Source organism: Bos indicus x Bos taurus, chromosome 5, assembly GCF_003369695.1.
Source record: "Bos indicus x Bos taurus breed Angus x Brahman F1 hybrid chromosome 5, Bos_hybrid_MaternalHap_v2.0, whole genome shotgun sequence".
In the NCBI taxonomy this organism is placed as follows: Eukaryota; Metazoa; Chordata; class Mammalia; order Artiodactyla; family Bovidae; genus Bos; species Bos indicus x Bos taurus.
In genome coordinates, this window is record NC_040080.1 from 35,015,811 (window position 1) to 35,035,085 (window position 19,275).

At 39.6% G+C, this 19,275-nt stretch overlaps 1 protein-coding gene across 5 annotated transcripts in view; it reads right to left on the reverse strand.

Annotated features, from left to right (window-relative positions):
• Positions 1-656: 656 nt before the first annotated feature.
• The window catches only part of BCAT1 (branched chain amino acid transaminase 1), a 119,005-nt gene continuing 100,386 nt past the window's right edge, over positions 657-19,275 (reverse strand). For all 5 annotated transcript variants that reach the window (XM_027541552.1, XM_027541549.1, XM_027541551.1 and 2 more), the window contains exons 9-11: positions 16,193-16,333; positions 13,751-13,825; positions 657-2,542 (exon numbers count right to left, since the gene is read on the reverse strand). In XM_027541552.1, coding sequence (XP_027397353.1) covers positions 2,501-2,542; positions 13,751-13,825; positions 16,193-16,333 — 258 coding nt within the window. In that variant the 3' untranslated portion in view covers positions 657-2,500. The remainder of the gene's footprint in view (positions 2,543-13,750; positions 13,826-16,192; positions 16,334-19,275) is intronic.

Genomic DNA, 19,275 nt, shown 5'->3' on the forward strand with positions numbered 1-19,275 from the left:
TATTTCTAATGCCTGAACACTTTGTTTTAAGATCTTGGTTTCCACTGATTTTGTTTTGAAAAAGGCTGACAAACTCGGTCTGAAATGTAAAAATGGGGGAAAAAAATGGAAGGAAGAGAACATGCAAAATAAGCTAATCATTATCATTTTAAGTGCCACCAGTTCTGTTTATAATCATGCACATGTGAATTGCTGAATCTCATTTGATCAACCCAATTAAACATTAAATAATTGCAGCCAATTATGCAAATATCAGCAACAATATTAATTTGTTGATCTTTTTGAGCAGATTAGCCTCACATGTTCCTAATGCTAGACTATCTTACGCCTTAAATGATCAATTAGTGTTACGATAACTAAGTCTTGAAGAATGGATAATTGCCTAGTTATAATGTGCCACTCTTGCTGTATTAATCCACTGCAATTAAACAAACAGTGCACAAGGAAAAAAGATGTGCAGATGTTCCTTTTAAATCTATTTAACAAGTTAGTGTCAAGGTCAATTTCCTGTCTTATTACTTAAATGAGAATGGCAGATTGTGTTCGCTGTTTTAGGAGACTTGGTTCCTTTAAATGTATATCCTTCGTCTTCACGAAGTCTGGTTTTTAAGGGCTTAAAATGCTCTTAAGGTTTGATGAAAGAAATCACACAGACATAATGTCAAGACATATTGTTCTCCAACTTTTACAAGGAACATGTCTAGCCATACTAAATTTAGAGATGCAAAGTGTAAAATGTATTTGTGGCAAACAAATGACTTCCATTTTTCATAGGAATGTTGAGTCTGGTTATTATGTGCTACTTGACAGGTTAGAATTACCTTAGGTCATTTCTAGACTACAATATTGAAAGTGAGGTCACAAGGTTTAGCAAAGGCAAACGCATACCCTTAGAATGCTACTTGGTGAACAGTGTGCAGGCAGGACAGTTAAAGCATGTCAGACCTGAAAAGAACAGACTCTCCCAAGACTTCAGATTGCCAATTAAGAGCCCCCTAAAAAAGATATTTTTACCATTCCTTTTCATCTTCTACTTTTCTCATTTTCATTTTACCATTCCTATCTAAAAAGACCCTATGGCCAAAAGTCTTGGAAAAGAATCAAAGCCCCATTTGCTATGTGCTGCTAAATGCCTTAAGGAAATTTTTCCAGCACGTCAAACTTTTAGAATTTTTTTCCTTGCTCTGAAAAGAGAATGAAATATGATCAGCAAGATGAAAGTTATTAGGACTGAAGGAAACCAAAATAAAACGTCTGAGAGTTGACCTTCCAAGGGTAAATGTTTTCTATCAAGATTTGACTTTCCCCTAGATAAACCAGGACACTACAATTTTAACTCACGGCTCCCAAACAAGGAAAATACCATCTATAATCGCTCTCCCTATACCCTAACCATGTGCTTATCCAATCCCCATTCAACAGGAAAGAGCACCTATAAACCCAGAGTATAAAATCCAGAGTATATTCCTCTTTGCTTTCTACCAAAAAACTAAATATGATTTATTTTGTATTTAACACTTTAACATTTATGTATTCGACATATAACATATAACATGTCATTTCCATTTGGTTGATATGATATCACCATCTTTTTAGAATTATTACTTTAATTCCCAGACACTCTTCAAATAAGAAATCATTCCTCCAACAAACTACAATCAGAGTATCTCTATGACTTGGCAGTCCATGGAAATTAAAGACAACATGAGGTAAATATAGACAGTCAGAATCAATCACAAATTCTAGTAAAGAGGTTTCATAATATAGAAACAAAGAAGGTATACTTCTATAGAAGCTAAATGTTCATTCATTCCTTACTATGGGCCAGGCTGGGGGATGCAAAGATCTATAAGGCACAAGACCCTCAGTCCTGTAGTGAAGCCTGCCCACGAATTACAGCACAATCTGGAGACAGCAGGGGTGGTCTTGTTGATGTACCAGTGGAGCCTGGTGCCAACTGTGATATCAGGAAGGAGGAGAGATTCTCCCTAAGAGGACTTAGGGGACCTTGAAAGAAATGTAAGGGAAAGAAATCCAGTTTCTCTAAGTCTTGATTTATAAACAACAACAACAACACACTTTTCTGAGAATGGAGATGTGGCCCGGGAAATGGTACCTATGAAATGTACTCAGATCAGCTTTCAAACACAAAGACACTCATTGGTTGAGAAGCAGAACATAACTTATGCTAAAGAATAAACTTTTTTTTTTAAAAATCTGAGTGAAGCCCTAAGGGAGGCACTAAGATTATGGAGGAAAATTCTACAATTCTATGGCTTCCATAATCAACTCTCTAGAGAAGGTAAGGAAAACTTCTAGGAGCAAGTTTAGAAACGATCATTGGACGATTGCGATTCGTCTTCTCTGGCATGAGGAAATAATCGCCCTGGTAACGCAGATATTATGAACAACAGCACAACTAAAATCAGGTAGCCAAAGACATTTCCCATAATTCAAATGCACAGTCTGTCCCAAGTGCACACGTCCCGTTCCTGTCCATTCAGGCTACCGTGATTGTCCAGTCGCTCTCTTCTCTTCCGTACTACAAGAAAAGCAAGAAGACAGGTTTCAGTGTAAAAGCTAACAGCACAGGAACAGCTTATAAATAAACTTAATGATATAACCAACGTTGAACAAACGGTTCATTTCTGTTTTGTACATTAAAAGCAGGTTCATATTGAAAATAAGACTATGTATAAAGAAACAGTCAAATACCTGGGAAGAATCATAGATTGTATAATTATTGTTGAGCTCAAATTTAGAGCTGGTATAGGTTCCTTACATATGCCTTTTCATTGCTATTCTGTATTTAGTTTCTCAGATCATGTCCCGTTTTCGCTTGACTCGCCTCTTTAGTACTAATATAACTTCAGTTGAAATGAATACAAAACATTAGAATTCCTGAATTGGAAAGAACATTACAAATCATCTAGGCTGCAGGGAATGAGCCAAATAAGTGTGGCTCTGGATTTAACTTCAGAGCAGTTCTACTTCAATTTGTTTCGTATACTGGGATTCCACGAAAGGTCTCTTTTGCAGAAAGTTCTAAGGCTTAAAAAAATCAAGTGTGAAGAGCAATAAACTTTTAAGTCCAGCTTCTCATTTAAGGACACTAACGCTCTAGCAAACTCTGTTTTTAAAATTTTCTTTTATTGAAGTATAGTTGATTTACAATGTAATGTTAATTTCAGCTATGCATACATATACATGTATGAGTGTATATATATACGTACATATACATGTCTATATATACATGTTGTTGTTCAGTTGCTAAGTCATATTCTACTCTTTGCGACCCCCATTGACTGCAGCACTCCAGGTTTCCCTGTCCTTCACTACCTCCTGGAGTTGGCTCAAACTCATGTCCATTGACACGGTGATGCCATCCGACCATCTCATCCTGTCGCCCCCTTCTCCTCACAGTCTTTTCCAGTGAATTGGTTCTTTGCATCAGGAGGCCAAAGTACTGGAGCTTCAGCTTTAGCCTCAGCCCTTCATATATATATATATATACACACACACAATAGATATATATTCATTGGAAGGGCCTATATATATATAGGCTTCCCTGGTAGCTTAGGTGGTAAAGAATCTGCTTGCAATGTAGGAGACCCTGGTTTGATTCCTGGGTCAGGAAGTTCCCCTAGAGAAGGGATAGGCTACCCACTCCAGTAGTCTTGGGCTTCCCAGGTGGCTCAGAAGGTAAAGTATCTGCCTTCGATGCTGGAGACCTGATTCGACCCTTGGGTTGTGAAGATCCTCTGGAGGAGGGCATGGCAACCAACTCCAGTATTCTTGCCTGGAGAATCCCATGGACAGAGGAGCCTGGCAGGCTACAGTCCACGGAGTTGCAAAGAGTCAGACATGACTGAACAACTAAGCGTTGTACTGCTGCTGCTGCTGCTGCTGCTAAGTCGCTTCAGTCGTGTCCGACTCTGTGCGACCCCATAGACGGCAGCCCACCAGGCTCCCCCATCCCTGGGATTCTCCAGGCAAGAACACTGGAGTGGGTTGCCATTTCCTTCTCCAATGCATGAAAGTGAAAAGTGAAAGTGAAGTCGCTCAGTCGTGTCCGACTCTTTGCGACCCCATGGACTGCAGCCTACCAGGCTCCTCCGTCCATGGGATTTTCCAGGCAAGAGTACTGGAGTGGGGTGCCATCGCCTTCTCCGAAGCATTGTACAGCACCTATATATATATATATATATGCTTCCATATTCTTTTCCATTATGGTTTATCACAGAATACTGCATACATTTACCTGTCCTATACAACAGGTTTTGTTGTTTATACATTTTCTATATAGTTTCCTTCTGCTAATCCCAAGTTGGGATGGATCCCAATCCATCCCTCCCGCACTCCCATCCCCCTTAGCAACCATAAGTCTGTTCTCTTCTAGGAAACTCTTAACTACAGCCCAGTTCTGTCTCTGTGCAATGCTATTTCTCCTCCATCACACTGTCCATGTCCTGGGTGCCTCTTAATGGAGCTTTAAAGACTTCAGAGAACAGAATCTATCACATTGGTAAAAATACTAGAAGCTAAGAATGGGTTCCCCTACAACCTTCTGCTTTACATGAAAAGGAGAATGAAGGAAGCCAGTGTCACTAAGTGACTTACTTAATCCACATCAGAAAGTGTTGCCTACAGAGTATGGCCTCCCACTGTTCACACTGTTGATTTCATAATGAATTCCAGATAAAACATTCCCAAATTCTGCCTGATTTACATATAGAGAGAAATACACGTTTTATTTTTCCTATTTGAATCTCCATTAATACATTAGACACTTTAGCCATTAATAATAATAATTGAGTATCAGCCTACTGATATTTTGTATGCTAAGTGGGTTTCCCCATTTCCTACTGGGTATGTGTGTGTTTGCATACTAAGTCGCTTCAGTTGTGTCCAACTCTTTATGACCCTATGGACTGTAGTCTGCCAGCTCCCTCTTTCCTTGGGATTCTCCAGGCAAGAATACTGGAGTGGGTTGCCATTTCCTTCTCCAGGCGATCTTCCAGAACCAGGAATCAAACCCGCATCTCTTGTGTCTCCTGTACTGGCAGCTGGGTTCTTTACCACTAGCGCCATCTGGGAAGCCCTATTGACATTTTAGCAGATCTACAAACTTACGATTCATGACTATAATTTCATCATGAATCTCACCAGTTAAAATGAATTTGCTTTCAGTTACTCATTTTAGTTTTATCAACAGTCAAGATCAGTTTTGAATACAATGACAGTCATAGGCCGTGTAATTCTAGGAACCTACAGAATATGTATTAAGGTTTTTCTCTCTTGTCCTGCAACTCATGCTTTCATGTAAAATCATAGCATCTTGAGATGTTATTCAAGGGATGTGATAATACAGCTAATTCATAGTATCTAGACCTAGGTGATTATCACCTTTCATTTCAATGATGAATAATGTACTTTTAATTTTCCAAGGTGAAATAATTCAAAGTAGAGATGACAGATTTTAGCAGGAATAGAAATATGCTACCTTTAAAAGGTATCCAGAGAAGGCAGGGAAAGAAAACACTTGTCTGCATGGACCAGGCTGTCCTTATACTGCGGTCAGTGCTTTTAATGGGCTTCCCTGGTGGCACGGTGGTAAAAGAATCTGCCTGCTAATGCAGGAGACGAGGATTTGATCCCTGAGTCGAGAATATCCCCTGGAGGAGGAAATGGCAACTCCAACATTCTTGCCTGGGAAATCCCATGGAGAGGAGCCTGGCAGGCTACAGTCCATAAGGTTGCAAAGAGTCGGACATGACTTAGTGACTAAACAACAAAAATGCATCCCTGACACTACCATAGCAACAGCCTTTAATGTTTGCAGTGCAGGAAATCAAATCCAGCCTGTGGGATGGTACTTTGAGTCCATGTGGAAGGCTCAGTGTGATGTGCAGAACTTTTCAACTTTTCATCAATTCCAATTAGAACACTGAACTAAAACGTGACTAATAATGACAATCTTATTACTTGCATTCAATGCACATTTGGCAAAATTTTACAAGGCCTTCGCTAAAACGTGCCTTTTACATTTGGCAGAAAATTCTAAAACATAAAAGGCCACGCTGCAAGTTAGGCACTTAACTCTCAACAAGGCCAATAAAAATAGAACCAGTGCTGAAGTTAACACTTCATCATCCTGGTTGTAGGTAATATTCAATGGCCATGCAAAGCTCTGTGATCTGAAAACAAGGGGTGAAGTGTGAATTAGGGAACAAGGAGGGGCTGGGAAGCTGGGCAAGGAACTGTAGCATCAAGGCAATCTAGGATGTTCACCAAGTCTGCACACACACACAGAATAGCTCAGGACTTCTCCAGGGAAAGAATGGTTATTTATTCTCACAAAGCTGCAGCCACTGGTGGGAAAAGAGATTTTTAAAATTCTATCTGGTGATGGGCTATCAATACAGATGACACTTTGACCCCATTCATCTTCCCTTATTTTAAACTACTGAAGATGTCCACCTCTGGGTCTTGACAATCACTCCTCCCACTTTCTGAAATGGCAGTAGCAGCCCTGCTAGCTACTCAAACATGCTACCCTGGTATTTATGACCTGGGCTGCAGCTTTTATCTGATCTTGACAGCAGTTTCGATGTATATCTCACTTTGAAAAAAATCTAAATCAGATTCTCTTAAGTTTTTTTTTTTTCTTTTTGTAAAATAATTTGACATTTTTATCTCTTCTCAGAATGTGTTAATACACAAGGGCAACATGTTTCTATTCTTTAGTACTTGCTTGGTGTGACACTCACCCAATCATTCCTTTCTCAACACTACTGAGGTTCTTGCCTGGCGGTCCAGTGGTGAAGAATCTGCCTTCCAATGGCGGGGACGTGGGTCCAATCCCTGATCAGGGATTTAAGATCCCACAAGCCACAGGGCAACTAAACTCACACAACGCAACTAGACAAGCCCACGTGCTGCAATTACTGAGGCCGCGTGCCGCAAGAGAAGCCTGCAGGCACCACAGCCAGAGGAAGTCACAGCCAAAAATGAATTAATTAAAACAAATTTTAATTCACAAATTAATCTTAAAAATTGAAGAATATAGTACAAAGAGAAAATGTTAGCAGGAGTCAGGGTAAAAAAATTAAAAAAAAAAAAAAAGAAACATTACTAAGTATGTACTATGGCACAGACGCTGTGAGAATATTGGAGTTACAGAAAGAGAATAAAATAACACCCACACTCAAACAACCATGGAACAAAGGCAAGTGTATGACTAATCAGAACGTACTTTAAAAGTTCTAAGTGATCCTCCAGGGGCTATGGAAAATGGGGAAGGAGCAGCAGGTAAGTGGGTGAATGTACGTTTGTACTAAGGAAAGGGGATGTTATTCTAGAGATTTAAAAGATTCTTCAAGGAGATGCATCTTGAAGAAACAACCAACATCTTATCAAACAGGCCAACTAGAAGATACAGGAAGGCAGGAAGGAAGCAAATAGAGCAGAGCATACTGGAGGACAGAGAAGACCTTCATATGGCAGAAGCAAAGGTGAGTATGATGGTCAGAGGAACAGCAAAGAGCAAAGGGAGAGTGAGGGGTATGGACAGCATGGTGATGTTCTCCAAGTTCAAGCCTGGTTAAGGATGAACACAGAAGTGCTTTTTTTTGTTATGCTGCTGCTGCTGCTGCTGCTGCTGCTGAGTCACTTCAGTCATGTCTGACTCTGGGCGACCCCGTAGATGGCAGCCCACCAGGCTCCCCCGTCCCTGGGATTCTCCAGGCAAGAACACTGGAGTGGGTTGCCATTTCCTTCTCCAATGCATGAAAGTGAAAAGTGAAAGTGAAGTCGCTCAGTCATGTCCGACTCTTCGCAACCCCATGGACTGCAGCCTACCAGGCTCCTCCGTCCATGGGATTTTCCAGGCAAGAGTACTGGAGTGGACTGCCATCAACAATAAAAACAGCAGCTGTAGTTCTACCACTTAATGAGAGCCGGTCATGTGCCAGTATTAAAAAAAAAATAAAAAGAAGAAGGGACTTCCCTGTTGGTCCTGCGGTTAAGAATCCACACAATGGTTCAATCCTTGGTCAGGGAACTAAGATCCTACACAAGAAGCAACTAAGCCCACAAGCGACAACTAGAGAGTCCATGTGCAATGAAAGGATCCCGAATGACAATGAAGATCCCATGTGCCACAGCTAAGACCAAACACAGCCAAACAAATAAATATTAAAAAAAAAAAAAGTCACAAAATCAGTCTGCATTCACTGATTTAAAAAATTGGAAAAGAAAAAAGGGGAAAACTCTAAAACCTTGTCATTTGAAAAGTTTTCCCCCAAGAGGTAATTTGTACGGCATTAAGACCAAGGGAACTATGTCTAATTAGGCATTTGGGATGAAGGCTCAGCCTCAGAGATTCTTGCTCATATACAGAAATATACAAGTTAAATGAAAATCAGATCTGTGGTTAAGAAGGAATTCTACCCCCCCAGAGAAAGAACTGGCAAGAACCTTGAGGATTCTTTGGTTGCTATTGCACTCCTTTTCAATTTCAGAGCACTTGGGAGGAAACATCATATTTCCATGTAACGTCAAAGAGATCAAATGTAAAACATGGTGCAATTCTATGCTTTTTCCTCAGTAATTACTTAAATTATTTTTCTTGGAGAGAAACAGACAATTTAGTAGCTTGGCTGACAGCATCAATTTGCCATCTTGTAAGAGAATAATTTTGAAACTGTAGGTTTCATGCCCAGAGGCACAAAATAATTGAAGAAGAAAAGAGGTGGTCTTAGATTCCAAAGGGATGGTCCTGGGTTACTTAACAATTTGGAGGAGATACGGTGCTTGGTTTGTGGTTTAATTCAGAATCTCATGTATCCCTGCACTTCCCAGGTGGCTCAAGTGGTAAAGAACCTGCCTGCCAGGAGAAGCAAGAGACAAAGATTCGATCCTTGGGTCAGGAAGATCCCCTGGAGGAGGGCATGGCAATCCACAGTATTCTTGCCTAGAAAACTCCATGGACAGAGGAGCCTGTCAGGCTATAGTCCATGGGCTCGCAAAGAGTTGGACATGACTGATCACATGCATGCTTGCATCCCTTTGCTTCTTTGTTCAGTACAGAGCTCGTGAACATATCATTAGTTTTTAGTGTTATTACCATTATACTTGACTACCTACGGTAAAAAGAGAAATTACTAACTTCTCAGCCAAGTTATAAAGAGAATACATACAGGTAAGAGAAAAATGTTCTATTTCTCCTCCTTTTCTACGTCATATGTAACTTTTACTTTTAAACCTTTTGATATGGTCTCAAATTTAAATTGAATAAATCTGTCCTTCTATACCAGTTTGCTCTGACTTCTCCAATTTCCTGGTCACTTTTCTCACTACTCTATTCCCGGGCATCTGAAACAGTCTCTGGCATACAGTGTGTGCTCAATATAACTGTTGAATGAATGAATCAAAACCATTCACTCCTATCACCTACATTCCTGCGTTCTGTAATCTTACTTCTAAATATGCTCTTTCTCACAGGGAACTCTCCTCAATTTTATGTGGCAGCCTGAAAGGGACTGCATTTGGGGGAAAATGGATACAAGTATGCTTGTGTCTCTCTGCAATCTACCTGAAATTATCACAACATTGATAACTGTCTATACCCCAACATAAAGACTTCACATATATACACTACCAAGTGTTAGACAGACAACTAGTGGGAAGTTGTTGTATAACACAGGGAGCCTTCCAGTGAATATTCAGGGTTTCCTTTAGGATTGACTGATGTGGAAGCTGAAGCTCCAATAATCTGGCCACCTGATGAGAAGAGCCAACTCACTGGAAAAGACCCTGATGCTGGGAAAGACTGAGGGCAAGAGGAGGGGATGACACAGGATGAGATGGTTGGATGGCATCACCAACTCAATGGACATGAGTCTGAGTAAATGCCAGGAGATAATGAAGGACAGGGAAGCCTGGTGTGCTGCAGCTCATGGGGTTGCAAAGAGTTGGACACAACTTAGTGACTGAACAACAACAGGGCGTCCAGCCTAGTGCTCTGTGGTGACTTAGAGGGCTGGGGTTGGAGGGAGGAACAAGAGTGAGGGGATACATACACACACACACACCCTTATGGCTGATTTGCATTGTTGTATGGCAGAAACCAACACAACTTCGTAAAGCAATTATCCTCCAATAAATAAATAAAAATGGTCTTTCTGAGACCTTTTGCAATGGTTTCCCATCTGTCCCAAAGTTACCTCTGGACTTCTTTCATTCATACTTTAGGATTAAGGTAATGGCACCCCACTCCAGTACTCTTGCCTGGAAAATCCCATGGACGGAGGAGCCTGGTAGGCTGCAGTCCATGGGGTTGCTAAGAGTCGGACATGACTGAGCGACTTCACTTTCACGCATTGGAGAAGGAAATGGCAACCCACTCTGGTGTTCTTGCCTGGAGAATCCCAGGGGTGGGAGAGCCCGGTGGGCTGACATCTATGGGGTCACACAGAGTCAGACACGACTGAAGTGTCTTAGCAATAGCAGTAGCAGGGTTTTGGGGCATATATGTAGTCACCATCTCAAAGCGGATGATACTCATTTCTGCTTTGCCTTCCAAAGTTTCATGATTATGCTGGCTGAACAACTCTACTTAGCTTTTCCTTCTGATTCTATTTAATAGAATTTAGTTTTCCCTCTGTCATCTTCATGACCCAGATAATCACGATGGTGTGATCACTCACCTAGAGCCAGACATCCTGGAATGTGAAGTCAAGGGGACCTTAGGAAGCATCACTAAGAACAAAGCTAGTGGAAATGATGGAATTCCAGTTGAGCTATTTCAAATCCTAAAAGATGATGCTGTGAAAGTCTGCACTCAATATGACAGCAAATTTGGAAAACTCAGCAGTGGCCACGGGACTGGAAAAGGTCAGTTTTCATTCCAATCCCTAAGAAAGGCAATGCCAAAGAATGCTCAAACTACCTCACAATTGCACTCATCTCACACGCTAGTAAAGTAATGCTCAAAATTCTCAAAGCCAGGCTTCAGCAATACGTGAACCGTGAACTTTCAGATGTTCAAGCTGGTTTTAGAAAAGGCAGAGGAACCAGAGATCAAATTGCCAACATCCACTGGAACATTGAAACAGCAAGAGAGTTGCAGAAAAACATCTATTTCTGCCTTATTGACTATGCCAAAGCCTTTGACTGTGTGGATTACAATAAACTGTAAACAATTCTGAAAGAGATGGGCATACCAGACCACCTGACCTGCCTCTTGAGAAACCTGTATGAAGGTCAGGAAGCAAGAGTTAGAACTGGACATGGAACAACAGACTGGTTCCAAATAGGAAAAGGAGTACATCAAGGCTGCATATTGTCACCGTGCTTATTTAACTTATATGCAGAGTACATCATGAGAAACGCGGGGCTGGAGGAAGCACAAGCTGGAATCAAGACTGCCGGGAGACATATCAATTACCTCAGATATGCAGATGACACCACCCTTATGGCAGAAAGGGAAAAAGAACTAAAGAGCCTCTTGATGAAAGTGAAAGAGGAGAGTGAAAAAGTTGGCTTAAAGCTCAACTTTCAGAAAACTAAGATCATGGCTGCCAGACCCATCACTTCATGGCAAATAGATGGGGAAACAGTGGAAACAGTGGCTGACTTTATTTGGGGGGCTCTAAAATCATTGCAGATGGTGACTGCAGCCATGAAATTAAAAGACGATCACTCCTTGGAAGGAAAGTTATGACCAACCTAGACAGCATAGTAAAAAGCAGAGACATTACTTTGCCAACAAAGGTCCATCTAGTCAAGGCTATGGTTATTCCAGTAGTCATGTACGGATGTGAGAGTTGGACTATAAAGCAAGCTGAGCGCCAAAGAATTGATGCTTTTGAACTGTGGTGTTGGAGAAGACTCTTGAGAGTCCCCTGGACTGCAAGGAGATCCAACCAGTCCATCCTAAAGGAGATCAGTCCTGAGTGTTCACTGGAAGGACTGATGTTGAAGCTGAAACTCCAATACTTTGGCCACCTGATATGAAGAGCTGACTCATTTGAAAAGACCCTGATGCTGGGAAACATTGAAGGCAGGAGGAGAAGTGGGTGACAAAGGATGAGATGGTTGGATGGCATCACTGACTCAATGGACATGAGTCTGGGTAAACTCTGGGAGTTGGTGATGGACAGGGAGGCCTGGCGTGCTGCAGTCCATGGGGTTGCAAGAGTTGGATATGACTGAGTGACTGAACTGAAAAAATTATTCTTTATTAACATGTTGGAGTTCAATTAAACTTTATATCAGTTCAGTTATATATATATATATATATAAAGCAGAATCAATTTGCTGTACACCTGAAAGCTCATAAATCAACCATACATCAATTAAAAAAAAAAAAAAAAGACTCACTAGAAGAGAAATACCTGAACCATCCCTGCAGAAAAGTTTTATTAAATTTCTTCAAATTACTTTTGATTGTTTCTATGTACAAAAGTAGAAAACAACTCTGAGTTTTAAGTCCTCTAATATTAAGATATTCCTTTAAGGTTACAGAAAATTCCTATAGAAAACTTCTATTGAAGAGTAGAATTAACACAACTTGTAGATTCAAAACCCACAATTTTTCTTTTATTGTTATAAATTTTGCATAAAAGTTGCTAGGTCATCAAAAAATAACATATTTTATCTAAAGTCTTCAATTGCTCTGTAGGGACCTGCTGCTTTTCCTACCCATTTTAAATATTTGCTTAGTTTTTAAGACCACACACCACTTGATGTCACCCATCAATTAAACTTCATTTTACATTTCAATATGAATCTCGGCTGCTTTTTCACCAACTGGCAATGATGGTATCTAGGCTCACCAAATTTTGGAAAAATATCTTTTACAGGCGAGCCAGGTTTACTGAGTATATTATCTGCCTACCTAGAAAGATGCTTAACTGCCTGATATTACTGTAGATTGTTGCTCAGAAAAAAATTGACAAAACAAAGTTAGCAGTACTAAAAAACAGGTGTACATGCTCTTTGACCCAATAATTACAATTTCAGGAATTTATCCTAAAGAAAAAAACTAAAAATACACTGTTCATAACAATGAAAGAATTTCCAACAACATAAATGTTCAACAAGAAGATTTCTTTAAAAATTATTATTTATCAACATAGTAGAGTTCAATTAAACTTTATACATGAAATTTTAAAATTTACTGATATAAAAAAGCAAATGATTTATTAATTAAAAAAGCAGGTTAACAAAATTATATGTGATCCCATTGTTAGTAAAACATCTATCTAAAAATATATAAATGCTTACAAAATATTAAAAATCAAGATATCAAAAATTAATGGTGCTTTTATCTGTGATGGAATCACAGGTAATATTATTTTTTCTGTGCTTTCTTCTACTTTAAAGCTTTTTTTCTTTTATAAAAGTATGTTACACTTTTCAATGAGATTTTTAAATGTTATCAAAATTTACTGAATATATTTATTTTTTAGTGCTAAGTAATTGAGTCTCTGACTCTCTGACTGTGTATGTATGTATCTGTATCTATTCCCGCTTCTTTCCTTCCTTCCTTTTTTTAAAAAAAATATGCATCTTTTTTTCTCATTTTCTGCTTTGCTCATGCCCATCCACACTATCAGCAACATCTTCCTTAAATTTAGTTTGTTGATCTCAAATGGCAGCACTTACTCTCTTCTCTCCACAGAGGTAAGATTTGGTTCTAGGCTTTGCATGAAATAAATAACATCTTAAAAATAGATGCTCTTACCTGAATATCAGTCAGTTTTTCTAAGATGCGGCTTGCAAGCTTAGGACCATTCTCCATAGTTGGAATGTGTATAGTCTATAAAATAAAACCAGACATGAACTAATTTGAGGATATTCGTGTACACAGTGACAACAAGTAAGAAACTAAGCGATTTTACCGAAATAGGGAATGGCACAATGATAACCTTGTTACGTATGCTAACTTCTATGCCAAAGATTCTTTCTTATTCTTAATTTGAATAAACGCAGTCTAGTCAATGCTAGATTGTTCATCTCCCACCAGTTGATTTCAGGGTACAACTGGTTTATATGCCAACCTCCAGGCTGATTTGAAGAATGAACGAGAAGCCAGAGGTACCTAGAACTGTGGCTAAACTTAAACCCTACTTCCTCCAGCATCCTGAGAATCCACAAAGATGAAATATTAGCCTCCACATCTACCCTTTTGGCAGGGAATGAGAGCTCAAAAGGTATTCTGCCATGAATTAAAGCAAGCCATTTCAGGGACATAAGTTGTTGTTGTTTTCTGGCCTTGTTGTATGGCATGCGGGGATTGAACCTGTGCCCCCTGCAGTGGAAGCATGGAGTCTTAACCACCAGACCACCAAGGAAGTCCCTCAGTAATATAAATGCAAACGAGTCTATGTCTTCACAAAAGGGGTTGCTAAATCTGTCTGTTCTAAGCCAAGCTTCCAAGGGCCACGAATTCCACAAAGTTGCACAGATGGTTAAAGTCAGGACAAAGAGATTTTATGACCCTAATCTGTATTTCGAGCCATGTCTATTCATTCCTTGCTGGCTTGAGGCTTTTGATAGTTTGATTTTAGTAGACAGTCTATACTCCTACTTTTCTTATTATACACTTTAGGATAATAGGATAGTTAGATATGCCTTTTGGCTCTGAATGCTCCCCTAAAACAAGGCCACAAACTTTATAAACTTACTTCTAGAGATGAAGTAACAATGGACTTTAAAAATCTGACTCAGGGACATCCCTGATGGTCCAGTGACCAAGAATCCACCTTGCAGTGCAGGGGAAGTGTGTTCGATCCCTGGTCAGGGGACCAAGACCTCACATGCTGTGGAGTAACTAAGCCTGTGAGCCCCAACTACTGAGCCCATGAGCCACAACTAGAGAGACTCTGTATGCTGCAGGAAAGATCCTGCATGATGCAGCGAAGACCCGATACAGCCAAATAAATAAATAAATATTAAAAGAAACATGTGCTTTAAAAAAAAAACTGACCTAATGACAACTTTAGTTCATTTAACTGTAGACCAATAATATATTATCTAGTTATTACCACAGTAAAATGTGAAACAGTAGCTTTATAATCAGTACAAGTATCCATATACAATAGAATAATCTTTTTCCCTTGAAATCATCTATCTGTTCATGCAATTATGTCAAGTTTTTGAAAATCCCAAGCAATGAAGCAACCACCATTTAAATCAGCAGAAAAAAAAAATCAGTTCACCCAGTTGAGGAAACATAATTATAATGTTGAATTTAAAAACCAACAGAATTTGCATTTACTATTATGAATAATTTAAGCCAATTATATTATAAAAATAATGCCCCTATGCCTCTGAATTATGAAGTTAGATGAGGACAGGGCTATGTTGTTATAAAGAAGAAAGCAAGAAACAACAAGAAGGACAAAAAAACACTGACAAGAAATGGAAGTACAGCATATATAAACAAGATTAATTTAATAGGAGAAAATGTCTTCCTTATTTGGAAGCTTCTTGAAGTAAATGCATCATGTTTGCCAAATGAAAATTTTTTATGAAGTGGTTTAATTAATGATGATGATGAAGATGAAAAAACTCAATCATCATTCCAATGAGTTTTCCTTAACAATTTGCTTCCTCCTACAGTAGTTAGGAAGTGCTTTTGGAAACCACAGACTGAAATATAACTACTTGCAAGTCCTCCTTTATGGCTTCCCTGGTGACCCAGTGGTAAAGAATCAACCTGCTAATGCAGGAGACTCAGGTTGATACCTAGTCTGGGAAGATCCCCTGGAGAAGGATATGGCAACCCACTCCAGTATTCTTGCCTGGAGAACTCCATGGACAGAGGAGCCTGGCAGGCTACAGCCCATGGGGTCACAGTTCAGACACAACTTAGCGACTGAACAACAAGAAGACCTTCCTTAGAGAGATGCTAGATAAGTGTAAGCCTACTGGCACACTTAAGGCAGGTATGATAACCAAGGATGAAACTGTTGGCGCTTTCAGGAAACCACTGGAAAGATGAATAAGTCATTTGCTAACACAGGTTCATAAAGACAACTGCCGCAATTAACAGAATATCAAGTTATTTGAAAAATGCTTTGCATCCTGAGGTCAACTAGCATTTTGTCCATATATATATCCAAAGAGTTAAATTATAGGCAAATGTTTGAAAATGACAGGACGTGAAGAGACAATGTCTTACCTCATCCTTGTACAGTATAGTCGAAACAGGGCAAACAACACAGGCGGTGCCTGAACCAAACATCTCCCTCACCCGGTTCTCCTCCACAGCGGTGGTCAAGTCATCCATGGTGAGGTATCTCTCTGATACCTTAAATTCACCCTGTTTGGAACAGAAATAAAAACAAATATAATTCAAGAGGGAGGGGACATATGTATACCTAGGGCTGATCCATGTCATTGTGCAGAAAAAAACAACAAAATTCTGTAAAGCAATTATCCTTCAATTAAAAAATAGAGCTGTATTAAGTGACTGACCATGCACTATATTTGTATATATTTTATATGTTCATATTGGATTGCGCCTTTGTATGATAAAAGTTCAGATGACATTTCGTTTTTTACACGAGATTTCTTTTTTATGTGATGCCAAAGATGTTTGAAAATGCTCTTAAAATATCTTCCTTTTGGGAAGTTTATTTGAGAAAATATAATAAAAGTAAAAAATAGATTATATATATACATATATATTTAAGGAACAGACAAGCAAAAAATGCCCTGAGGTACAGACCTTTCTACTTTACCTTCTGACTGAACTGAAACAATGTCATAATCATGTTTAGAGAGAAAAGCTGGAAAGAGTGACATCATCTTTTCGGAAACACACCAAGATGCTAAGCAACCTACTCCAAGGTCACAGCATCTCTAAATGAGATGATCAGAATATAAAATATAAGATTAGCATGATAGAGTACACAGTATATTTTAATACTTGCTTTCTTTTCTGCCTTTTGTTTGTTATCATGGCCAAAGTTTCACAAGCTGATGCACTCGAATGTTACTTAATGTGTGTTCCAAACCCTTTTTATCATAAGACAAAGTACATTATTATCTAATATTAATAATTATAGCCACTATTTATTGAGCATCAGTTACACAGCGCATTCTCTAATTTTTAAGATGGGTCAGTTCAGTTCAGTCGCTCAGTCATATCCAACTCTTTGCGACCCCATGAACCGCAGCACGCCATGCCTCCCTGTCCATCAAACTCCAAGAGTCCACCCAAACCCATGTTCATCGAGTCGATGATGCTATCCAACCATCTCATCCTCTGTCGTCCCCTTCTCCTCCTGCCCTCAATCTTTTCCAGCATCGGGGTCTTTTCCAATGAGTCAGCTCTTTGCATCAGGTGGCCAAAGTATTGGAGTTTCAGCTTCAACATCAGTCCTTCCAATGAACACCTAGGACTGATCTCCTTTAGGATGGACTGGTTGGATCTCCTTGCAGTTTAAGGGACTCTCAAGAGTCTTCTCCAACACCACAGTTCAAAAGCATCAATTCTTTTGTGTTCAGCTTTCTTTATAGTCCAACTCTCACATCCAGATATGAACACTGGAAACATCATAGCCTTGACTAGACGGACCTTAGTCGACAAAGTAATGTCTCTGCTTTTTAATATGCTGTCTAGGTTGGTCATAACTTTCCTTCCAAGGAGTAAGCGTCTTTTAATTTCATGGCTGCAATCACCATCTGCAGTGATTTTGGAGCCCTCCAAAAATAAAATCTGACACTGTTTCCACTGTTTCCCCATCCATCTGCCATGAAGTGATGGGACCAGATGCCATGATCTTAGTTTTCTGAAAGTTGAGCTTTAAGCCAACTTTTTCACTCTCTTTCACTTTCATCAAGAGGCTCTTTAGTTCTTCTTCCCTTTCTGCCGTAAGGGTGGTGTCATCTGCATATCTGAGGTTATTGATATGTCTCCCGGCAGTCTTGATTCCAGCTTGTGCTTCCTCCAGCCCCGCGTTTCTCATGATGTACTCTGCATATAAGTTAAATAAGCACGGTGACAATATACAGCCTTGATGTACTCCTTTTCCTATTTGGAACCAGTCTGTTGTTCCATGTCCAGTTCTAACTCTTGCTTCCTGACCTGCATACAGGTTTCTCAAGAGGCAGGTCAGGTGGTCTGGTATGTCCATCTCTTTCAGAATTTTCCACAGTTTATTGTAATCCACACAGTCAAAGGCTTTGGCATAGTCAATAAGGCAGAAATAGATGTTTTTCTGGAACTCTCTTGCTTTTTCAGTGTTCCAGTGGATGTTGGCAATTTGATCTCTGGTTCCTCTGCCTTTTCCAAAACCAGCTTGAACATCTGAAAGTTCACGGTTCATGTATTGCTGAAGCTTGGCTTGGAGAATCTTGAGCATTACTTTACTAGCGTGTGAGATGAGTGCAATTGTGAGGTAGTTTGAGCATTCTTTGGCATTGCCTTTTGTAGGGATAGGAATGAAAACTGACCTTTTCCAGTCCCGTGGCCACTGCTGAGTTTTCCATATTTGCTGGCATATTGAGTGCAGCACTTTCACAGCATCATCTTTCAGGATTTGAAATAGCTCAACTGGAATTCCATCACCTCCACTAGCTTTGTTCGTAGTGATGTTTCCTAAGGCCCACTTGACTTCACATTCCAGGATGTCTGGCTCTAGGTGAGTGATCACACCATCGTGATTAGGTCATGAAGATCTTTTTTGTACAGTTCTTCTGTGTATTCTTGCCAACTCTTCTTAATATTTTCTGCTTCTTTTAGGTCCCTACCATTTCTGTCCTTTATTGAGCCCATCTTTGCATGAAATTGTTCCCTTGGTATCTCTAATTTTCCTGAAGAGATCTCTAGTCTTTCGCATTCTGTTGTTTTCCTTCTTTGCATTGATAGCGTAAGGTGGGTATTATCACCCTATTTTACAGATGAGAAAAGTAAGGTTCAAGGATGTTCAGTGACACCCCTGAGGCCTCACAGCCAGGAAATGGCAGAAACTGGATGTGAACTCAGGTCTGATCTGACTGACTCCAAATCCTCTTTCTACTGTGTCTTTTATGGAGTAGAAACAGGGGCTGAGTTTAAATATCTGAAATATTTCATTATTTTAAAACATACATAGGTAGCATATTTGAGAAATTACACTGTGTATTTTTTCCCCTAATTTCACTGATTCAATTGACTTTACAACAGTAATCCTCTTCTTTCTCTCTGATGCCGTTTCAGGTTGAGTTTCATCACAGAATTATTGGTACACCCTCTCATCAACTTCCACTGAATTATTT